The sequence below is a fragment of the Trichosurus vulpecula genome, assembly GCF_011100635.1.
Source record: "Trichosurus vulpecula isolate mTriVul1 chromosome X unlocalized genomic scaffold, mTriVul1.pri SUPER_X_unloc_2, whole genome shotgun sequence".
NCBI classification, from domain to species: domain Eukaryota; kingdom Metazoa; phylum Chordata; class Mammalia; order Diprotodontia; family Phalangeridae; genus Trichosurus; species Trichosurus vulpecula.
The window spans coordinates 1,970,189-1,993,003 of NW_023494378.1; the positions used below are offsets into that span (position 1 = coordinate 1,970,189).

At 43.1% G+C, this 22,815-nt stretch overlaps 1 protein-coding gene across 2 annotated transcripts; it reads left to right on the forward strand.

Moving 5' to 3' along the window:
* Nucleotides 1-2,555: 2,555 nt before the first annotated feature.
* Nucleotides 2,556-22,257, forward strand: VBP1 (VHL binding protein 1). 2 transcript variants are annotated; one of them, XM_036740548.1, is made up of 7 exons: nucleotides 2,574-2,685; nucleotides 9,273-9,316; nucleotides 11,225-11,349; nucleotides 12,351-12,417; nucleotides 16,461-16,559; nucleotides 18,226-18,364; nucleotides 21,296-22,257. In XM_036740548.1, the coding sequence occupies exons 3-7, from the start codon at nucleotides 11,243-11,245 to the stop codon at nucleotides 21,364-21,366; spliced, it is 483 nt and encodes a 160-aa protein (XP_036596443.1). In that variant the 5' UTR covers nucleotides 2,574-2,685; nucleotides 9,273-9,316; nucleotides 11,225-11,242; the 3' UTR covers nucleotides 21,367-22,257. The 2 variants fall into 2 exon arrangements, with proteins under 2 accessions (XP_036596441.1, XP_036596443.1); XM_036740546.1 differs by lacking the exon at nucleotides 9,273-9,316 and having other exon boundaries at nucleotides 2,556-2,685.
* Nucleotides 22,258-22,815: the final 558 nt, after the last annotated feature.

The following is a 22,815-nucleotide window of genomic DNA, read 5'->3' on the forward strand; positions in this document are numbered from 1 at the left end:
CAGATAGCTTCAATTTCTGGACTTGGGGCCAGGGCCTTTGTTGTACAGAAATTTCCCCCAGTTTATTTGTTGCAATAGGTTTGGCTGATTTGAACAGTTGGGTAGTTTTTAAAATACAGTATTAATGAGCTCAAAATGGGGAGATTAGGGTTTCCATGCCATCTAGCCTTAAAATATTTTGCATGCCACATTAAAATAAAAACTTATTTTTTAAAAATTAAATATGTACATATAACCTTTGAAACATCTCTGTAATGCTACAGTCTTTAAAATAGCCTATTAAGGAATTCACACACCTTTTACACTTTAAATAAGAGTTTACTAAATGTTAATGCCACTATCTAGCCAGTTATATACAAATAAAATGACTTAGAAAATTTAATGAAATTTAATATTAATTAAAATGGCTAATCATGATGTGGGCTACTTAGATAATAAAAAGTTTAACTGCATTAAACAGAACTTTGTGTGCAAACTTTCTCATTTTCAAAACCTGCTTTTGGACCTTTAGAAGAGAACAACAAAATGAAAATATTTCAGTTTGATTAACAGATAAGTATTAATTCTATAACTGGCCCCGGTTTTTCATTATCCACACCCTACAATTTGGCAGAGAAGGAACTGGCATTATTGTGTCTTTAGACAATGTCTGTATGTACCCAGCGGGTCCCCTTGTTCGAATTTGTGTTTTGACACTTCTCTCACTAAAGTTACTCACTTGTAAATGTACTACATGTTCATTTTTGTGCCAGCAATAAAATGCCCACACCTGGAAGTAGATGTCCAAAGTTAAGCATTTAAAAATTATTTTTATAGCCATGTGAATTTGCAATTTCTAAACACTAACTTGTAAAAACTAAAGCTGAATGAGGCCAAGTATTTGATCAGACCTTCACTGGCTCCATATTTTTTCTAAAATGTTATACAAATGCTTAGCTTGCAGTTTTAAGTCCTGTTATGGGTTCAACCTATCTTCAGTTTTATCGGAAATCATCACCCTCCTCATACTGATCCATGCAGACTGACCTCCCAGGTGACTTCCATCCCCTCAGTCACCTTTGCATTTGTACAAGCTTTTCCTCTTTCCTAAATGTGCTCCTTTTCCACCTCTGTCTCAAGGTATCACTAGCTTCTTTCCAAATTCAACTCAAATGCCCCACTCCCAATTACATTTTTGTGTTCCTGTTGTTTTCTCCAAGCAGAATGCAAGCTCCTTGAGTTTGTGCCTGATGCATAGTTGTTGACTTGTTTTCAGTCATGTTTGGCTCTCCATGACCCCATTTGGGGTTTTCTTGGCAAAGACACTGGAGTGGTTTACCATTTCCTTTTCCAGCTCATTTTACATGTGAGGGAACTGAAGCAAACAGGGTGAAGTGACTTGTCCAGGGTCACACAGCTAGTAAGTGTCTGAGACCCGATGTGAACTCACGTCTTCCTGACTCTAGGCCCAGTGCTCTATCCACTGCAGTGCCACCTAGCTAACCCCTTGATACATAGGGGGTTTGATAAATGCTTGCTGTTTTACCTAAGACAAATCTCTTAGCCCCCTCACCCTTAGCCTCAGTTTCTTCATCTGTAAAATTAGGAATAACGATACTCGTACCCACCCAACCCCGCATGGTCTTGTGGGATTCAATTGACATGTGTAAAATGCTTTGCAAGCACAAACCCGTGAGCAATGAATTATTTGATGCTACCCAGATGGGCTATAGCTTTTCATCTAAGTAAAATAAATTGTTATTAAATTCATTTATTCTAGGAAACTTTTTAACCCGCTTCATTCGCATCTCTTCTGTTTGAATGTAGATGTGCCCCCAAATGAGTGAGAGCGTGCCAAGGCAGGGACTGTCTGTCCAAGAAGGGGCTCAGCTGACTGTCACGGTGAAATGAGGAGTCTGGCATGGGAGGTGGGGCACAGCTGGCCTGGGGGCAGGAATGGGCCCACGGATCGTGGTTGGGGACCCCAACGCTAAGGGTGGCAGGATGTCCACCTGCCACGCAAGAATGGGCCCAATCTGCCCCTTCCTCACCTCTTTCATCTTGGAACATGGGGGTGGGAATTGTCCTGGATTCATTGGAATACAGAGGGATGAGGAAACCCCTACTAGCAGGTCAGCACGGGCTCAGTTTAAGATTTTCCCGCAGAGCAGTGTCATGTGTCAGAGGTGGTTCTCTAACTCGGGCTTTCCGGGCCCTGAGAACCGTTTGCCATCTACAGGGCCTCGCAGAGTGCCTAGGAAGCATGTGGAAAATGTTTCTTGGCTTTATTGCTCGGAGCCATTTTGAGGATTCAGAGAATCTGGATTGGCCCGGAACTCACGACCCCAGGACCGCCTCCCCAGCTACGTCACTGGCGGTTTTTGTCTTTCCGTTCCTTTCACTTTCAGGTCTTCGCGCTGTGTCCCGCCACTTCCTGCCACTTAGCCAATCAGTAGCCACCATCTAGGAGCCGGGCCAATGGGAACAGCCTCAGTTATTGGCGTGATCCAATGGCCAGCTCTGATTGGAGCAGGTCGCACGGGTCTCCCGGAAGAGGCGGTTGAACTTCCGCTGGCACCGGAAGGAAGCGAGGCTCCTCGGTTTCCTTCCAAGATGGCAGCTGCGAAGGAGTTCTTGATTACCGGCGGTTCGGCGGGGGGAAAAGGGCGCCGCGGGCACCTGGGCATCCCCGAGGCGGTGTTTGTGGTAAGGAGTGCCGCAGGCCGCTGATCCACTGTGGGCGGGCAGGTCGTGCTCCGGGGCTTCGGAGCTATGGGAGTCGCGTTGGCGCTGGGGAAGGTGGGGGAGGGGAGGGAAGGAAAGGAGGGGCAGAGGAGGAGGAATAGGTCTCCTCCGTTCTCCCCTTACTCCTCCCCCCCCCCCCGCTCTTACTCCTTCCTCCTGCCCCTCCCCCTTCCGCCTTCTCCCTTCCCCCTCTCTTTCTCTCCCTCCTCCTCTGTCCCCACCCTTCTCTTCCCTTGTCCTCCCCTTCTCTATCCCCCTTCCTTCCCCTCATCCTTCTCAATTCAGTAAACATTTATTAAACACTCCTCTTCCCCAACTCTCCCCTATATACGCCCACTCTCACCCCCACTCAGCTGCCCTCCTCGCAGCTGCGTTTCCTCTGCCCTTCTCCCCTCCCTGTTTTCTCTCCCCCTCCTCCTGAGCCTCAGCACCCCCCCCCCCCACCTCTTTCCCAAATAGAAATCTGCCTAGGTGGAGCTGAACCTTCTGGTTTGCCCAGCTCAGTGTGTCTCCTCAGAGGTCATCTAATTCAATCTACAAAGGAGAAGACTGAGGGCGCCCCCCGCGCCCCACACAATTTCTTTGGTTGATTACAGACAGGTCTAAAAAGTCATCTTGTGAGCAGTATGTTTTTGACAGCTGTCAACACTCTGGGGACTAAAGTAGGGATTTTTATACCATTCCTTTTGGCGGGGTCTGGTGAAGCCTATTCCCCCTCCCCCGTAAGGTTTTAAATGCATAAAATAAAATACACGGGATTACAAAGGAAATTAACGATATTGAATTACAGTTATCAAGATACTGGGGAGGAAAGTGGTGTTGGTTTTGTTTTTGAATCTCTCAGGTTAAGACCCTTGTGAATTAGACCAGAAATCTTTTAGATTGATAATTTCCACACTAGCTCTGGGCAGTTCTGAAGGGAAGAAGGCATCATCACTAATAATATTCTAAGCCTATCCAGTATAGGATTATTCATCACTCATTGCTAAAACAAAGTCCCAAGTCTACTTGTGAAAGCTATCAGCCCTCTTCTCATTGATCCAGGAAGGAAAGCCTGTAGAGTTTTGTCTATAAAAATGAATGGGAAATATACTGCTGAGGATATTTCAGTCCTCTTCCTCTGCTGCCATCCCCTCCCCTCCCCCTTGCCCCCCCCCCAAGCTGTGATTTGTGAGGTGAATGCTCGGAACACTGGGTTCTACTTCTCTCACTGTGACTTCTCTGTGCCCTCTCAGGTTGTAAATGACTTTGTTGGGAGTATCAAGAAAAACTATGTAAACTGATACCATTAAAGTATGAGCTGGGACTATTAGTATTTTTAAGAGCTGTTTGACTACCAGGACACACCTTTTCAGTGATTTGACTGCAGTTCTAACCACCTTCCTTACGCTAAACATCATTTTTTTCCTGTCTAGTGTAGAGTAAGCTGCTATTCATACATGGTTTATTTGTTCCAGCTTTTGTCTCCACTTGGAATTTAAGGTCTTGGCCTTGACCCTCTTGATCATCACAATCCCCCTCCTTCAAAATTCTAATCTACAGGTTACTGTTTGTTTCTTATTCTAACCTTACTCATTCCTTTATTGTGTCCCACCTCCATCCCACTGCAGTACTTTGTACCTGTGTAAGATCCATAAGCATTTTATTTCTTCAGTATTCTCTTCTGTCTCCCATAGTGCCTATAAATATGTTTGGCTAGAAATAGTAAGGGGCCCTCTAAAAAGGGCTGTGCAAATATTTTTTTCTACTTAGGGATTGCTACCCCTGTATGTACACACACACACACACACACACACGCACCCTCCCCCCAAAAATGTACTTTTCCAGGATTTCCAAATATGATGCCCACCAAATTAGACATGTTTTTCTGTTCCTCAACTACCCTTAGATGTATAAAAGAAACTTAATGTAATCAAAACAAAAATCTTTTTTTTCCTCATGGCTTTATATTTCCTGAAATTTTACCTTTTAGGGATCATCTATTCCAATTTCTTCATTTCCTAAATGAGAAAATTTAGTGACCTTGTCAGCTTCCATGGGTTTAATTAGCATCTCTATTCAGATGACTTCTAGATGGAGCCTTAGGCTATCTCCTGAGCTACTCACTCATCTCCAATTGTCCTTTAATGATTTCTGTAGGTATTTTAGATTCAGTATGTCCAAAATAGAACTCATTAGCTTTTCCCCAAAACCTTTTCTGAACTTCCCAGTTTCTGTTGAAGGCTCCCAATTTCCCAATCTCTGCAATTATGCTGGATTCCACACTCTTCCCAAACCATATATGTGTACGTTTTGGCCCTTGTACCCCCACATTTCTCAAATCTCTTCCTTTCTCTGAACTCCCCCAGCCACCACCCCCAAATCTATACTCTCATCACCTCTCACCTGGTCTGTTGGCAATAGTTTACTAATTGATCTCTGGCCTCACCTCCCAACTCTCTCATCCCTCTTCCACACAATCACAGCTACTGAAGTTCATTTCCTAAAGTTAAGAGTTGATCATGTCAGTCTTCTGGTCAGTGCAATCTGATGAGTTCCTCTAGACCTTAGGCTCAGTCTAGGTTTAGCCCCAACCTCACTTTCTGCCCTCGCTGTACATGATTCTCCATCTTCTGCTCTTCAGGCTGGCCACATGGCCTTTCTGCTGTTCATCACAAAGAAGGTCCATCTCTCACCCAAGTAAATGCCTTTGGCTGTTCCCCCTGCCTACAATGTACTCCTTTCTCCCCTCTGCCTCTTAAGAGTCCTTTCTTTCCTTCAGAACTGAACTCAAGCGCCACTTTCTGCATGAAGCTTTTCCCGATCTCTCCAGGCTCCAGGACCCTCCTGCCCCAATTTACTCTGTATATATTTTGTATGTACTCTCCTCTCCCCAGAATGTAAGCCCTTTGAGGGCAGGGCCTGTCTCACTTTTGTATTTTTATCTCTGGCACCTAGCACAGTGGCTGACATATAGTAGGTGCTTAATAAATGCTTATTGGTTGATTGATTGAAGCCTAGAGAGATGAAATTATTTACCTGAAACCACACAACTAGTAAGTGCTAGAGGTTGAACTTCGACACCAACTCTCACCACAGCATGCTATCTCAGTAGGTGGTGAATAAATGCTTATTGACTGATCAGAAAATGAAGGTAACTTCCAGTATATTGGCAGCTTGAGAAAGTCAGAAAAAGAGGCCTAACCTCAGATGACTGAAGGAAGATTGGAGCCAACCTGGCACAAGACAGCTTGGCTGCTGCGCAGGTGCAGGTAAGGGAAGTTGGAAAATTGGTGCTCACTTTTTGAATACGTTTTTCTTTATTGTGAATCATTAATCATCAACAAGGATAAACAGTATACGAAAAATAGTAATACAAAGCAAAAACAATATACAAAAAAGAATAAAAAGGATTGTGCATGAAACTGATCTTCTGTTAATACAGGGTTGGTTTCAAAATGTGTAGTAAACGGAGCATAGAATTAACTATATTGTCCTGTCTCTGTCCCCTCCTAAACTTGTTTTTGTTCTGTGTATTTTTTAATGCTTTCTCTTTTGAGGGAATCTCTATTACTACCCACTAAATCCACCCTCCCTTATCTCCACCTGTCTCAGAATCTGTGCATTGGCTGCATCTGAAAATGTTTTTCCTTTTGCACTCTCTGCCAAGATGTGGGCAGCAAGCTTTAGCACCCTGTTGATCACAATCTTATAATTCGAAAATACATTTTTTTTTTTGATAGCTCTTTTGATAGCTCTTGATAGCTCATCACCTCACTTCCCACCTCCCTGCCCCTCCAAGAGAGCCTTCCCTCTCAATAGTTAATTTTTTAGAAGAGGGAGAAAGGAAAAAAGGCTCTGTAAAATTAACGATACTGGAAAAGATCTGGTGTTCTATCTGTTAATGCACAGTATTCTCCGTGTTGTGGGTGTGGGAAGCTTGTTTTCCTTTCCATTATTGTGGTTGTCATATAAATTGGCCTCCTAGTTCTGCTCATTTCATTCTGCATCAGTGCACACAAGTCTTCACTAGTTTCTCAGGAATTCTTTATATACTATTGCATTTTTATATCACATTTTATTCAGCTATTCCTTAATTGATAGGCACCCAATTTGTTTTCAGTCTTTTGATACAAAAAGTTTTTAAAATGTCTTTGTGCAAATATATTTGGGTCCTTTCCCTCTTTGACCTCTGGGCATAGTTCCAAATTACTTTCCTAGAATGGTTGAACCAAAAAATTATTTGGAAGTCTCAGTGTTGCCCTGTGGACTGTTGTATAGGCTTATTGGTCTTGTTTCCTGTCTTAGTATATTACTAGTGACTAACCCTTCTGAGCTTACCATGATCAAAAAATCAATCTAAGTAATTACTAGTCTAATTGAGAGGGCTATTGGCCTCAGGTCTGTGAATGATTTTTAAAAACTATTTTGAGAACTATTACAAATATAATTGGTTTCCTTTGTAATCCTATGTATTTTAATTTTTGCATTTAAACCCACTGTTTTCTGAAAGGCATCTCTAGGTTTCACCAGATTGCCTGCCAAAGGGGTCTGACACACAGAAGGGTCTGAACCACTCACTGAGGACGAGACAGTGCTCCTTATCAGAAATTACCTCTCTGGGCAGGTGGAGGGGGCTGCCTAGTCTCTAACTGTCCGATTCTGACATTCAGTCTTCTTCCCTCCTTAACCATTCAATTAAACTTTCTGAAAACTCTTAGCTCTCTAAGCTATGCAGATAGCTGGCTCTCTCCATGATGGGAGAGTTGATTATGCAGCTTCTAGATCCTGGGATCCAGAAGGGGCCTTAGAGGCCAGCTGACTCATTTTATAGATGAGGGAATTGAGGCACAGGGGTGTCCCGTGCCCTAACTTGAAGCTATGAAAGTATCTTTATTTGAACCCCAGTCTTCCTGTTTCCAAGCCTTATCCACCATGCCTAGATACCTTTTAAATTATTGGCCTCCCAGCCATTTCACTGGGGATAAATGCATATCCCCAGTGAATGACTTTTTTGAGAAGTATGAAATTTATCTTTTGATGAGTCAATTTCAGGTGTGTCTATTACCCATATGTTCCATAATCCCAGGTAATTGAGAGTTGGATACACTATGCAACTTTGGTTTTGAATTTGTGTGACTGGTTAGGAAGGGGTAGAGTTAAAATTTACATGTTCTTTTCAAAGGAAAAAACTGCCTAAGATTTCCTTTGGAAGTGTTTGGCCCCAAGCACCTAGTTGCATGCAAGTGCTATTGCTACTACTGGAGGAGCTAAAGTGCTTTTGGTTCTCCTGAGACCTAAAATCTCACAGATTGTGTTTACTGACCTGCAGAGTGTACCCATTCTGCCTCTGCAGATTGCATCCACTCTGAGACTTAGCCTGTGGGGCAGTCTCTGGCCTTCCAGAAGAACCCAGCTTGATGAGGCCCTCAGGGGAGGTCTGTAGTGGAACATGTGCTCTAAAGAAATTACTAAATCGTTTTTATCCTGTTGAACACTTGCTTAATCTATTTAGAGTTATTGCTAGTGTGTGGGAACAGAGAGGCTAGAATAGATGGGGGGGGGGGGGGGGAAATGACTCTTTCAGATGTGTTGATGTTGAGCTAAAGACTTTGGAGTAGAAATGTCCTATGGGCAGATAGAGATGTGGGGCTAGAACTCTGGAGGGAAATCAGGGCTATGAAATGTAGATTTGGTCAATCCTCTATGTAGTTGTGATAGAAGAGGACCTAAGGAAGAACCTTTAGAGTTTTGAGGGATGGAAAGAGAGTCTGGAAAGTGGAGATTAAAGAATGTAGTCTGTGGGTAGAGCCAGTTTACTGGAGGGGTATGTTCAGCTGTGTAAGATGGCTAAAGAAAGGAGGAGGGTCTGGAGAGGGCCACTGGATTTGGTAGAGATTATTGGTGAGGACTTTTTTCTCTTTTGAAATTCTTGACCATTATCTTGGGGAAAATCAGTTCCCTGTCTTTTTGCCTCTCCTGGCCATTCCCACCATGCCTCCTCAGGGCCCATTCTACTTCTGAGTTTCTTCCATTTGTTAACCAAAAAAGTACCATAATCTTGGCTGATGAGCTTGAGTAGTGCTAATGATACTCTTATATCAAGGAAAAGACAAGCCACAAGATTGGAAGCGCGGTTTATCATGCAGAGAACTAATAGCTAGCATTTAATAGCTTGGTAGCTCAAGGAGGATCTCAAGCTATGAGCCTTGAAAATAGCACTCTGAATTTCCTTTTAAAATGGGCATTTCCCTACCTCTGCTTCCTCATTAGATTCTAATGAGCTATTTCTGAAGTGCCAGCATTCCAGGTACAGAAATGCTTTCTTATTCAGTCTTATTACTTGTTTGGGAACATTTCTTGTTTCTTCCTGCTTTGTTACTACAAATGTACAAAAGCTTCCTTTATATTATAAGATAAAATGCTTTTGGAATGTAACTTCCTAGTACATTGGAAGCAGATTACCTAAGATTTTAGACTCGTATAAGTCAGGAAGCCTTTTGGAAATGTTTTTAGAAATAAGTTAAAACAGGCCGTGAATGATTTTAAATTCATTGTGTTATTTTCAGTATTCAGTACTGAGGTTACTTCTTCCAGTCTGAGAATTGACAAGGTGGGCATGCTCACCTTTTATTTTTTTCTGAGTTAGTATGTAAATCAATAGAGCCAGAGCTGTAAAACTTCATTTCAATTCCTCATGTTGACCTGACAAGGATCGTCTTTCACACAGAATCAGCTTAGAGTCTGCTTAGTCCACTCCTTACTATAGAAAGGAACAACAGTCCTCCCAATAATACACCTAGCAAATGATCATCCTGCTTTTATTTTAAGAATTCCATTGAATGAGGAACCTACTACTTCCTAAATTTGTTTCTTCTCTAAAAGCTAAGTAGGCCTCTTTGAAGCTTTGACTGGTCACTCTGAGGGCAGGACAAGTCTAACCTTCCTCTTTAAATACTTGTGAAACCACCCAAAGGAAACAAAGGACTTGGAAACATAGCTTATACTATCCCACCAGGCTGATGAGATCTCCAAAGGAGCACACTCTGCTGGTCAGCTGAGTTATTTTGAGGTAGCAATAGCCATTCTGTCCACCAGCCTTAAAAGGACACATGGCAGGGATTTGGAGCCTGTAGAGATGATCTGGTCCAGCCTCCTCGTCTTACAGGTGGGGCCCAAAGACAGGAAGTGACTCCACCAAGGTCACACTCATAGTAATGATGACAATAGTAATAATAACAAGAATCATTGCTAGGATTTCTAGAGTGCTTTAAGGTTTGCAGAGAGCTTTACAAATATGTCATTTGATCCTCACTACAATCCTTTGATTGTAGTGCTGCTATTATTATTATTCCCATTTTACAGATGAGGAAACCAAGGCATACGGGGGTGATACTGCTAGAAAGTGTCTGAGGCTGGATTTGAATTCAGGTCTTCCTAACTCCAGGCTCCAAACACTGTTAGGCACTGTGCCACCTAACTGCCTAGTAAGTCGTAGCTGCTGCAGCAGCTGAGTCACTCATGGCATGATCTCAGGCCTTGGATGCTCATCATTTTAATGTCCTTAAAATATGGTGCCCAGAACTGAACACATCAGTCTGGATGGGACAAAATACAAAGCTACGATCGCCTCCCAAGGCCTTGATACTCCTCCTTTCAGTGGGACTAACATCTAGTGTTAGCTTTCTTGGCTGCTGATCAAACAATTGACTCTAAAGGAAGGCCACTAAAAGCCCAGGCCTTTTTTTCCCCCTAGGAAATTACTATCCAGCTCTGCCTGCCCCAAATTCAGTTTATGAAACCTTCCCAAAGGAAAGGCTTTTATACACTTGCCTTCATAGCCTTCCCAAGTAGAAGGATTTTTATACTTCACTTGCCTGTATAGCCTTCCTAAATAGTAGGTTTTATACACTTGCCCTTATTAACTGGTTAGGGTCTTTTTGGTTCCAAACTCAGCCCTCCCTTCCAGCTTGATGGCATCTGTAAATCTGGTAAGCATCATAAGTACCATCTCTGCTCTCATATCACCTAAGTAATTGATAGAAATGCCTAACAGCAGTCTTTGTTTTGTTAAACTTAAAGCTAAAATGCTTTATGCTTTAAAAAACCCTTGGGCTATTTCTATTACGGTAACCACATTTTTGTTGAAGAAAACCCTGTTCAAAATAAAAGCTTGATGTTTTCCATTAAAAGAATTTAAATGGCTGATTCTTGTTCTCAATTGCAGTGTAATAAAAATATCCCCATTTATAAACACGTTCAATTGGAGATAGTTCTCCACCCGATGATCAATATGAGTATCACCAAATTGAGGGAAATATGTGTTAAGTTTTAATCACATCTCTCTGACCCCTGATTTTTAAAAAAACTTACCCTTATCCCTAATTAATCTGAGTGAATAGCATTTTATTGTCCTTGATATAGAATAGTAGCTTGTATATACTATTCTCCCTTTTTATGAGCTTTGTTAGTATAATATTTGAAGTTTATAATCCATGACTTTTTCTCCCCTTCATTAAAGGAAGATGTAGATGCTTTTATGAAACAGCCTGGGAATGAGTCTGTAGATATTGTACTCAAGAAATTGGATGAGCAGTATCAGAAGTATAAGTTTATGGAACTTAACCTTGCTCAGAAGAAAAGAAGGTATGTTTTGAGATTTCTGAAGGTGCTTTTGAAAATTAAAGGTAGGAATATCAGAAAATATTCCCCCACAGATTTCTTAAGATGAACGAAAGAATATTGGCCACCATTTTATGATCCATGACTTCAAGACTGGAAGAGAAGTGAAACAGACGACTGGAAATTCCCACAACCTGCTTTGGTGGCACCATTGTTTCTCTTCTGTAGGCATTTCTTCCACTAATGTGGATTGCAGTCCCTCTATGCTTTGTCTTCCTGGGAGATTTCTCCATAGCCTCCTTTATGCACCTTATAGTTGGAAGGCTCATTCTTTTCCTGCTTCATGGATATTGGTACAGCTGTCATCCCTCACTCTTGCCTAAGGAATGTCATGGATCCTTAGCTCTAGAATATGGACAATTACACTTGACAGCCTCTCCCCTGGAACCCTAGCAAGGACCATCTGGCTGTGAACAGGCCCCTCATAAATCCACAGTCAGCCCCATGGATTCGCTTGACCCAAAGAGAAGTCATGGCATTGACCTTAGTGGGCACTATGTGCTAGTTGAGCTTGAAATTCTAGAGAAAGCCTTTGGGCAATAATTGATGTACTTTAAGACCCCTATATGGTTATCCCCTTGAACTGATGCTCTCTGTGTAGTACCCTCTTTCTTTTCCCTTCCTAATTCTCTGCACATAAGTATCTCAGATTCTAACTTTTAAAAAGAGAGAAAGAGAATCAGAAAATTCATGGGAAAGGGGGAGGGGTGTGACGAGAACTAAAAAGAGGTGAGTCTGGTGAGTCGCCCCTGTGCAGGACAAACCTGCTTCAAGGGCCTTCTTTCAATGCGCTGCTTACTTCTGCTTGACAACAGTTTGAGACCAAAGCACATATAAATGCTGACTGAGCTTACAGAGTTTGTTTGTAAACTTTGGTTTCGTTGGGTCTTCAAAACCGTGGTTTGGAGGGAGAGGGGGTTTTCTTGTTTGGGAGATACTAAATTGTTATTCTTTTAAATTCACAGGCTAAAAAGTCAGATTCCTGAAATCAAACAGACATTGCACATTTTAAAATATATGCAGAAGAAAAAAGTAAGTGAATTTTGGACTTTTCAGTGATTTAAGTCAGGATGCCTTGGGGGCACCTGGGCCCTCGAAGCAGATGCATGGCGGCATAGCTCTTTGCTCTCTCTTACACAGCTTGTTTTTCTTTTAGCCAGCACCCCTCTACTGCAGTTTGCCAGATTCATAGAATGTTAACCTAGGAACATCATTGAATTTAGCCTCTGCTTGAGGCTTGACTCCCTTTGCCTCTCTGTGACAGGTCAGTCATACTTGCTGAGGTAGTGCTTCTTCCTTAATCATGAGTTAAAGGTGGCCTTGCTGCCGCTTAGTATTCCACACTCTTCCCCTCAAAACTCCAAATGGAGCTCCCTCAACTCATCCCCCTCCAAACAAGGTAAGATTCAGTTTTACAGGGAGTGGGGGACATTTTTGTTTGCCAAAGATTGTTTCTGAAAATGAAAAAATTGACATGTTACCCTGAAGTAGCATTATGTTTCTTATGCTCACTAAAAATACAGGATGTCATGGAATTGTAGGAAGGACCCTCATTAATATGGCTTGGCACTGCTCTCTCAAGTGTCTCATTCTGCTGCCCATTCTCTCCCGTGATAACATCTCATTGAAAGAAAGTACAAACATGTGACATAAATGATCCGACTAACATTGACATACCTTGCAGCATAAAACTCTTTTGTCACCCGTAGTGCTGCCTCTGTTGGCATCATTGGGAAGTTTCAAGTGCTACGGGTCTTTCTCTTTCTGTGTCACACATGCATTGTTTCTTTAGAAGTGTCAAGCAGAAGCTTAGTTGAACTTGTCACAAAAGAACAGAATTTTGGAGTCAAAATGGAGCTCAGCAGGTATCTGATGAATCAGCGGGCACTTCTTGAACACCTACTATGTGCTAGGCTACAAAAATAAAGATAAAAATCCAAAGGAGGTAGAGGGCAGAATCAGGAAAGTCTTCAGGTGGTGACTGAGAGGTATTCTGACAGGAGGGAGGCCATTGCTGGCAGTTCAAGAGGACAGGTGTCCTTTGAGGAGCAGAGGGAAAGTCACTTTGCTGAATGCTCTAGTGGGGGAAGGGGAGTAGTAGTAGATGAAGAGGCTGGAAAGCCCCAAAAGGGAGTCCTGATGGCAATCCATACAGTTGGTCAGTGGGGCACCCAGCCTCTGTTTAAAGACCCTCAAGGAGGACAATTCTGCTATCTTCTGAGGCAGGTCATGCCACTTTGGGCAACTTTTGTTTATAGGAACTTTGACTTCTTTGAAATTTCTACCCCATTCTTCCTAGTTCTGCCCTCTGAAGCCAGGCACTAGGTATCCAACCCCTTTCTCTTCCATATGACATCTGTTCAGATGCTTGGAGGTGGCTATCCTATTCTTTCCACCACTCCTCTCCCCAGGCTTTTTCTTCTGCAGTCTACACATCCCCACCTCCTTCACCTCTTCCTCGTGTAAGATAGATCCTAAGCCGTTCAACACCCTGGATGCCTTTCTTTGTAGACTCTCCAGTTCATCCATGTTCCTTTCCAGAATTGAACACAGTACAGATGAGGTTAGACCATGGCAAAGTACATAGGAACTCTCATCTCTGGGTTCTTAGAAAGTTTGCCTTTCTCACTGCAGCCCAAGGACTCATTTTGGCTGTCCTAGCCCACTGCTGACTCATGGAATTTGAGCTGAAGTCCCTAGGCATCTTTTAGACAAGCTGCTGAGTAACCATGCCTTTCCTATCTTACGCTCGTGAGGTCAGGTTATTTTTTTAGTCAAGTGTAAGACTTGGCATATATCCCTATTGAATTCCATCTCATGGATTTGCCCCAAAGTTCCAGCCTACTGAGCTCTTTGTGGCTTCTGACTCTGTCACCCAGTGGGTTAGCCTCCTTCCCTGCTTGATGGTACCTGCTGATCTGATGAGCGTGACCTCTGAAGAATGTGAAACAGCACAGCTCTCAGAACCTTCAGTGGACCTGCCTCCCAAAGTGACATCAGGTTTTGAATCTGACTGCTCATCTCTTCTAAATTCATCTTAACTGAACTAGTGTTTAACCCACATCTCTGCTCATCTTCCACAAGAATACTATGAGATACTTAAATCTAGGTAAGTTCTATAGCGTTCCCTTGAACACTCTATCCAAAAAGGACAGCCAGTTAACTTAGCCTAGCATGTCCTTGAGGAAGTCATACTGACTTTGTAATTCCCACTTCTTTTTCTGCATTTTTATTAACTAGCTCTTTAATGATCCATTCTAGAATTTTTCTAGGAATTGATGCCAAGCTGACTGGCTTATACTTTCAAGGACTTTGTTGTCTTCTGTTTTTTTGCAAATGAAGCCATTTGTCTGTCCACCCTCCTACAGTCCTCCAGTTCTCCAGTGTCTTTCACGTGCTATATCGTAGAGCCTGGGCATCCACTGGGGCCAGGTGACTTGACTTTCTCTTCTCTTTGCTATGAGCTCCCTCTGAGCTATGTTGGGTCTGCCCTTTTCCTTGGCCTAGAGCAGAAGCCCAATCAGACCTGGGTGGCTCTGTCTTCTCTCTTTTGTTTTTTCTCCCTTAACTCCCTTTTCTCCCACTGTAGCTCTTGGTGCTCATTTTGGAGCGTAGGCTTTGAGTATCACGCCTGCTCTTAGAATCCTTCGTCTTCTCTTACCTGCCCTCAGTTTCTCATTCTGACACGTGTAGAAATTGAAATAAGGCCATGCATTGTTCCCTGTGCAACCCTGCCACTCTCTTCAGACAAATCCTCATTGGAACTGGTTCTCTTTGTACCTTCTGAATTTTGTTCTTGAGAGTTTCCATCTTTCTTGGACTGACTTTCCTTGGAAGGTTTTACTCCACTTGACTGCCCTTCCTCTGAACCTTTGAAATGTGCTTTTCAAAATAATCTTAAGTTACACGGCAGACAATGTCTAGCTTTCCTCTTTGCCCCCTCAAATTTTAAGATGAAAAGGTCGTTTCTGCCCCAGCAACCAGGGCCTCACTCTTAATAAGTTAACGTCTCTATAGAGCCTTAAAGTTTGCAAAGCACATAAATTATTTGATACAACCTTGTGAGATCGGTGGTGATATAATCCCCATTTTACAGATGGGGAAAATGAGGCAGACAGGTTAAATGACTTGCCCAGGGTCACAGAGCCAGTCAGCGTCTGAAGTGGGATTTGTACTCCCAAGTCCAGCACCACCTAGCTGCCCCTTAGAATCAGATCCACAATAAAATTTTCCCTTTTGGGTTCTACCTTTTGAAGGATGGCGTTCTCATTTAGACAATACAGCTAAGAGGTTACTAGCTGCTCTGCTTTTGGCAGAGAAGGAGACCTCCTATGGATGTCTGAATGATTGAAGCCTGCTATTACTACCATGATCATGAATTTACCAACCTTGGGATGTCTTTTTTCAAACTCCCCCCATCTATTCTTCCTGTCAAAGTAGTCTTTAATGACAGTATTGCCTCGGTTTAATCCTCTGTTGATCTCCACCCAAATGTTCTGTATCACGATCCCCCTCCCCTTCCTGCATGTCCTCATACTGCCTTGATATAATATCCCCACTAACTCTTTGTTTTGTGTTAATGAGATGCACCTATTCATAGCCATCTTCCAGTACTGGTTCTTATCCCGCCAAGTGTCAGTGTTAACCTAGGAGGTCCATTCAGCTTCCTTGCATTAGGTCCTAAAGTTCTGCTTGCTCATTGCTGAAACTTTCAACATTTGTAGATAGAAAGTAAAAATTAGATGTTTTAGTACTGGCTTCATTCTTCAATTTTATTTTCTGAACAACTTGTGGGTGTTTTATTATAGTGGGTCTCTGTGGTATCTACTTGGCAGGGAAGTGTGGGCATTGTTCTGTAGTCCCTCTCCTTAGTTTAAAAGGAATTTGGATTCGATTTACAAGACAGACACCAGGCTGTGCCTTCCTAGTAAATGCTCTCACAATGAGAGCTGCGGTGGAAGTCCTGAAGTCGGCATCTCACCCACCCTCTGACACCATCTTCTTTGTGCAGCTTCTCTCCTGTGAGTGACAGATACCTTTGGCATACCTAACCAACCTGTTGGTTTCTCCCCAAGGAGACCACAGAGCCCCTGGAGACTAGATTCTTACTGGCCGATAACCTTTACTGCAAAGCTTCAGTTCCTCCTACGGATAAAGTCTGCCTGTGGTTGGGGGTAAGTACATGGAAGGTGGAGAACTTTCTCAGCTGATGCTTACAATTCACTTTTTTTGGCTAACACAATAGTATCACCTTTTCGTGGGTAACAGTGGAGGCATAGGTTAAATAGCTTTCCTGAAGCCCAGGTGCCACAGTGCAGAGCCTGGGACCTGGAGGTGGGCAGACCTGAGTTCAAATGCAGCTGCAGATACTTTTCCTGGCTGGGTGACACTGGTCCAGTCACTTGCCCCTGTCTGCCTCAGGTTCCTCATCTGTGAAATGGGGACAGCACCTATGTTTCTCAGCACTGTTGTGAGGATCCAGCGAGATGATATTTGTAAAACACTTAGCACGATGCCTGGAACATAAGGGCTATAGAAACATTAGCTGTCAATGTCACTGAACAATGGAGATCCATAATGCCTCCATCTCAGGGTTGTGGTGAGGATCAAATGAGATAACATTTGTGAAGTGCTTCAGAGGCACAATGCCTGGCATTTGATAGGCACTATAGAAATGTTAGCTATCAGTATTATTATGCCATTAGACTTAGAGGTTAGCACCCTATGGAACATAGAGACAAAAACGTTTCTGAATCCGGCATGGGTTGAGTAAAGCAACATGCCAAACCAATTCCATTTCCCTTCCTACTGCCACCTGCTACAGACCACCCAGGCCTTCCTTTGACCTGAGATGGCTCTTCAAGATCTCCCAAGACTCAATATCTTCATTTGCAAGCTCAAGGGAGGACCTTGAATAATCTAATACCCTGCCTCCCTCAGTTTGGAAGAAAGAGGAGTATACTGAGGCCTAGCATCAGGTAGAGGGAACAGAATTAGAGCTCTGAGGCCAGGCCAGCTAGTTCAACCCCACCTCAAAGTACTCCTCCAGCCTTTGCTTGAAGACTCCCACCTTCCACTTTCGGACAGCTCTGGACATTGAGCCTACATTGCTCTCCTTGTTCTTTCTGCCCATTGCTTCTGGTTCTGTCCTCGGGGGCCAAGGAGAAAAAATCGAATCCCTTTTAAATATGTGAAGATTGCTATTATTTGCCCCCTGAGTCTTCTCCTCCAGGCTTCAACCATGCCTCATGATCTCAAGGCCTGCCCCCATCTTGGTTACCCTTCTCTGGACTCTGACTTGGTGATCTCCTTCCTAAAATGGAGTAAGCATTTATTAAGCACATATTATGTACCAGGCACTATGCTAAGTGCTTTACAAATATGCTCTCATTTTATTCCACAATACCCCTGGGAAGTCAGGCCTATTTGTATTCCCATTTTGCAGTTGGGGAAACTGAGGCAGTCAGACTGACTTGTCTGAGGCTAGACCTTGAACTCAGGTCTTCCTGACTCCAGGCCCAGTGCTCTGTCCACTGTACCATCCACCAGCTGCTTCTAGGTTGTACCCAGAACTTTAAGAAAAAAAAGAAGAATGAATGAATGAAAACACATTTAGTAAGTGCTCAGAGCTCAGGATGCCAGGCAAGGTGTGAGGGTAGAATACCGCCCACCCCTGTACCCCCCAGTGCTTTTGTGGGGGGAGTTGGGGAGGCTACTGAGATTTCCCAAGGGAATTTGAATGCCAAATGAGGTGAAAGAAAACACACATTGTCCTCCTGGGGACATTAAGATCACCAATTCACTGACAGGGCTGAGTTCAGAATCCCTCCCTCTCGCCAGGCCAATGTGATGCTTGAATATGACATCGATGAAGCTCAGGCTCTCTTGGAGAAGAACCACTGCACTGCTACCAGCAATTTGGAATCTCTCGAGGAAGACTTGGACTTCCTTCGGGATCAGTTTACCACCACAGAAGTCAGTATCCTTTGTAATTTAAAAAAGAAATCTGAAAGACGATTTCTTTCACAGAGCTTTGTGTCCTGTCTCAGGGATTTTTTTTTTAAATGAGCTGCTTCCCTTTAATATAAAGAAGATCTTAATGCTATCTGAATTGATGCTGAAACATGTTAGTAGTAGTTAGTATGGGTGTGAAATACATTTGAGCTCTACCTGCTATTCATTGGAATGCCTAGATGTAGGAAATGCCAAACAGGTAGGAGATCTCTCAGGGTAGTTGGCTGTGAAAGCATAAATTGGTGAAAAAGGCCTAGAGGGCGTGGGAAGGGCTTTCTGAAATGGTTTATCATTTAGTGAACATACATGATGTTGAGTGTTCTTCTGAGTGCTGTGGAGTGGGTAGAAGAGGTGGCTTATTGGGCTTATTTACTTAAAGCTTACTTTATAGAGGTTTCTTCCTTTCTTTGCCCTTATTTAGAATTTCTTGATGTAAGCTCTGCAAACTCACAGTGGTACAACCATAACTTAGGTAACACTTTTAGCCAAGAAAATCTTTGTGGGAAATGTCAGAGTCCTTTTCCTGACCCAGGTAGGAGTTTACTTTGACAAGCATTTATTAAAAGCGTAGCGTGCTCATAAAATTGGAGAAGTCCCTCCCCCAAACCTAAATTCTTCCAAAATTATTCCTCTGAGACCCCTAGAGTCCAACTGTTGGTGACTTCTACCTGTTAATTGGTTTTGTTTTTTTTGGGGGAGGGCAGGGCAATGGGGGTTAAGTGACTTGCCCAAGGTCATACAGCTAGTACATGTGTCAGGTGTCTGAGGCTGGATTTGAACTCAGGTCCTCCTGACTCCAGGGCCAGTGCTCTACTCACTGTGCCACCTAGCTGCCCCTAACTTCTACCTGTTAATACTTGGGAATTCAGGGCTCAGCAGAACAACTCCAACTCTGTTTCCCCATGACAGTCCTTCATGCATTTGAAGACAGCTTTTACGTACGTGTACCTCTCAGTTCCCAAATTTTTCTTGTCTCCAAGCTAAAGATCCTTAGTCCCCTTGCCATCCTGGTCTCCTCTGGGTGAATTTGAGCTTCGTAGCTTTTCTTTTAAAACAGTGTGTGTTGCCCAGAAAGTAAAATGGACTGCCTCTGTAGGTGCTGGACCCTCCTTCCTTGAAGGTCTTTAAGCAGAGGCCAGGCAACCACGTGTCAAGTATGTTAGGTTCAATGCAAAGGTCAGGTCACTGTGTGTTTGCAGTGTGCTCTTAGGTGACATATGCCTCATGGAGATAATAAGAAAGTTGGGAGGTAGCCCTGGAGATGCGCTACTCTGGGGTACATCTTAAGTAAGAAAAATGGTTGGAGACTGGAGTAGTCAGGCCTTCCCTGCTCTCAAATTTCCTGGTTGGAGTGAAGAGACCTACCTTATTAGGGAGGAGTGAGATAAGGTTGGTGTGCTAGATGGGATCAGTTGATGGTGAGACCCTAGAGGCAGAGGTGGGGGATGTCTGTGGAAACACAGGAGGGGTGTGAGCTTGAGAGACATTGTAAAGAAGAAGATTCTTGGGAATCTCATCTGAGTGCTATAAGAAACCTCCAAGCCCAGAAAACTTTGTATTGGAGAAATTGAGAAGGGATGTGTCTATTGTTGAAGGAGGAAATGGTTTTAATTTTCGACATGCTGCCATTTCAAGTGATGGTGGCCCATCTCAGTGGGATATCCCATTGGCAACTAAAGAGAAAGCATGGAAGAGGAGAAGGGATGTGGTGGCAGCTAATGACCAGCTTTAGTTAGTCTAAAAACCAGATTAGAATGAGTTCCTGTATTATGAAGGGAGAATTTATAATTTCAAAGAGAATCATATATATGTCTGAAAGGTTCGGAATTCTCAAGGTAGGAGGCAGAAGAATTAAAGCATGTATTTAAGCTCCAGAGTAACAGACCCACAAACTAGCATCCCCATTTTGATATTTGGATCAAAAGCCTCCAGGCCCAATAAATCTGCCTCACAAGAGTAACCAGGAGGCCACAGAGAAGCATGATGGTATAAAGCAAAATCATACACATGCTTCCCCTCTATGGTAAAAAGATTACCCAGTGGCCTCAAGTCCTTGCTCAGCACTCCTCGATCCACACTTAGGTCAGCTCTGCTACCGGCAGCTCCTGCTTCAGCTTCAGCTGTAGCTGTCTCTGGCTCCAACGGAAGCTGTTTTTAACAGTTTGGCTAGCAGCTTCTGTGGGGGTGTAAGACCCACCCACAGCTTCTGCCGGCACACCGGGGAAGCACAGGTTCTTTTGATCTGCTTAACTAAGGGAAGCAAGGTGAAGGGGTTGACAAGCTTACTTTAATCCAGCATAGGCCCTCCCTGGAGTTAGCCCTACCCCACCAAGCACCCAGCAAGGCTCAATGAGATAAACTGAGTCACTCAAAGAAAACAAAGGCCATTCTACTTACAGTTCCTTAAGAATGAGACTTGAGCCAGGCTTGTAAGGTTATAGGCTAGTGTTGTGTTGTGTACCCGTACCTGTAACTGATTTCATCTAGTGACGCAGATCAGCAGCTCTGCCATATAAGTTGTAGAGAGCTGTGGGATTTGCCCAGGGTCAGAAACCCATTCTGTTGGACGGGGTCTTTCTGACTCTTGAGTCCAGCTCTTTCTTACTAATAACCCTCTTAGGCACAAGTTGGGTTGGCTTTTTTACCGTGAAGATTAGAATGCAAATTGTGAAATATGACAGTATAAAATATCCTAAATGTTTTTGTTTTGAAGCCTTATGATCTAGTTATTTTTTAAAAATATCTTGTAAACCAATATTTGCAGAGTCCATTAGCTGTCACCAGGGAATAAACACAGTGCATCTGCATATCAGGTTTCTCTATGGAAGGGAGTATGGCAGTACTCATGCAGACTGGAAGTATTCTCAGAATACATTTTCTTTAACAACTTTCTCAGATATGGCTCGGGTTTACAACTGGGATGTCAAGAGAAGAAACCAAGATGAGCCCGCCGAAGCTAAAGTCTAGCATGCCCATCCTGGGGCTCAGCTTTCCCAAGGGGCTTGATGTACTTCCAGAGATTGGAATTTTTGACTTGGGATAAATGCTTTTCAAACAAAAAAAGACACTGTAACGTAATACTAAAGGCAATAATGAGCACACATTTTATTTACAAAGCTTTAGATTTCATGAAATTATTATGATTGTTCAAGATCATGCTGGGGTTGGACTCAGTTATCTCCGTTTAGCTTTGACACTCTGGATCTTTGGGGCATGTGTGAAATGCACTGTTGGGCATTTGCAAGGGGCAGGGTTGGGGTAGGGCTGGGAGGGTTGCTTTTTTTTTTTTTATTTATTGTAAGTTACCTTTGAAGAAGTGAAGTCAGTTAAGAGGTTGGGAAAGTTCTTGCAGGCCTGTGGTTTTGGGTTAAACCAGTCTGCTGTAAGTTTGCTACTTCACAGATTGATTTTTTTTCTCATGTCAAGTTTGGTCAGTTTACTGAATGTCCTGCCCTTTTTTATGAATTGCTTTATCTCCCTTTATAAACAACACGTGCAGTATATCTGAACAGCAGTAGGGTTTGTTGAGGTGGCACATTCATCTCCCATCTGCTAAATGGATGCCTACTTCTCATGCCCTTCATATCTCTTGGTTAAGTCTGAGTTGAACATTCTGACAACTCTTTCTATAAGGCCTCTTAACAGGGGTAACAAAATTAAATGATTATTTCTTTCAAAGGAAGGAAGTCTTCAAGCTGTTCTGACTTAAAAAGCTAACATGACACCAGCTTATAAAAGAACTGCGGAGTTAAATTTCAATGTTTTTTTCCACTTTCAAGTAGTGAGCAATACATTTAGAATGGTTTCATAATATTAAAACAGTGAAATTAAACATTTGGCAAAGCGCCTTTTGAAATGTCCCTGTCTCTGTTCTTCTGTTGATGAATTCCATATTCCAAGAAGGGTTGGTTACTTAAAGAAAAAAGTCAAGATGCCAGCTTTGATTTTTACTGTTGTCATCTCAAAGCTCTCAGGTTCTGCCTGTTTCTAATTTCACAATAACTTCCATCTTGTTGATTTTTACCTTCATTATTTACCAGTTTGAATTCCATAAAAATTTCTAGTCTAGTTTCTCTAGTGTAAGATGAGGGCCAAGAGGGGCAGCTAGGTGGCACCGACCCTGGAGTCAGGAGGACTGGTGTTCAAATTTGGCCTCAGACACTTGACACGCTTATTAATTCAGTGACCTTGGACAAGTCACTTAACCCCAATTGCCCTGCCTTCCCCCCCCCCCAAAAAAAAAGATGAGGGCCAAGAAGGTAACTAGGAAACAGAAGCATAGTTTGGGCCTCCCTCTTTAAAGAGAGCTGCCTTGGCCCCTTAGTGCTGCTAACTAGACCTGCCCATTGGGGCCAAGTAAAGCCATTCGAACCACTGAACCACATGTTGGCAGGCAGACAGTTCCCCTGTCATCCT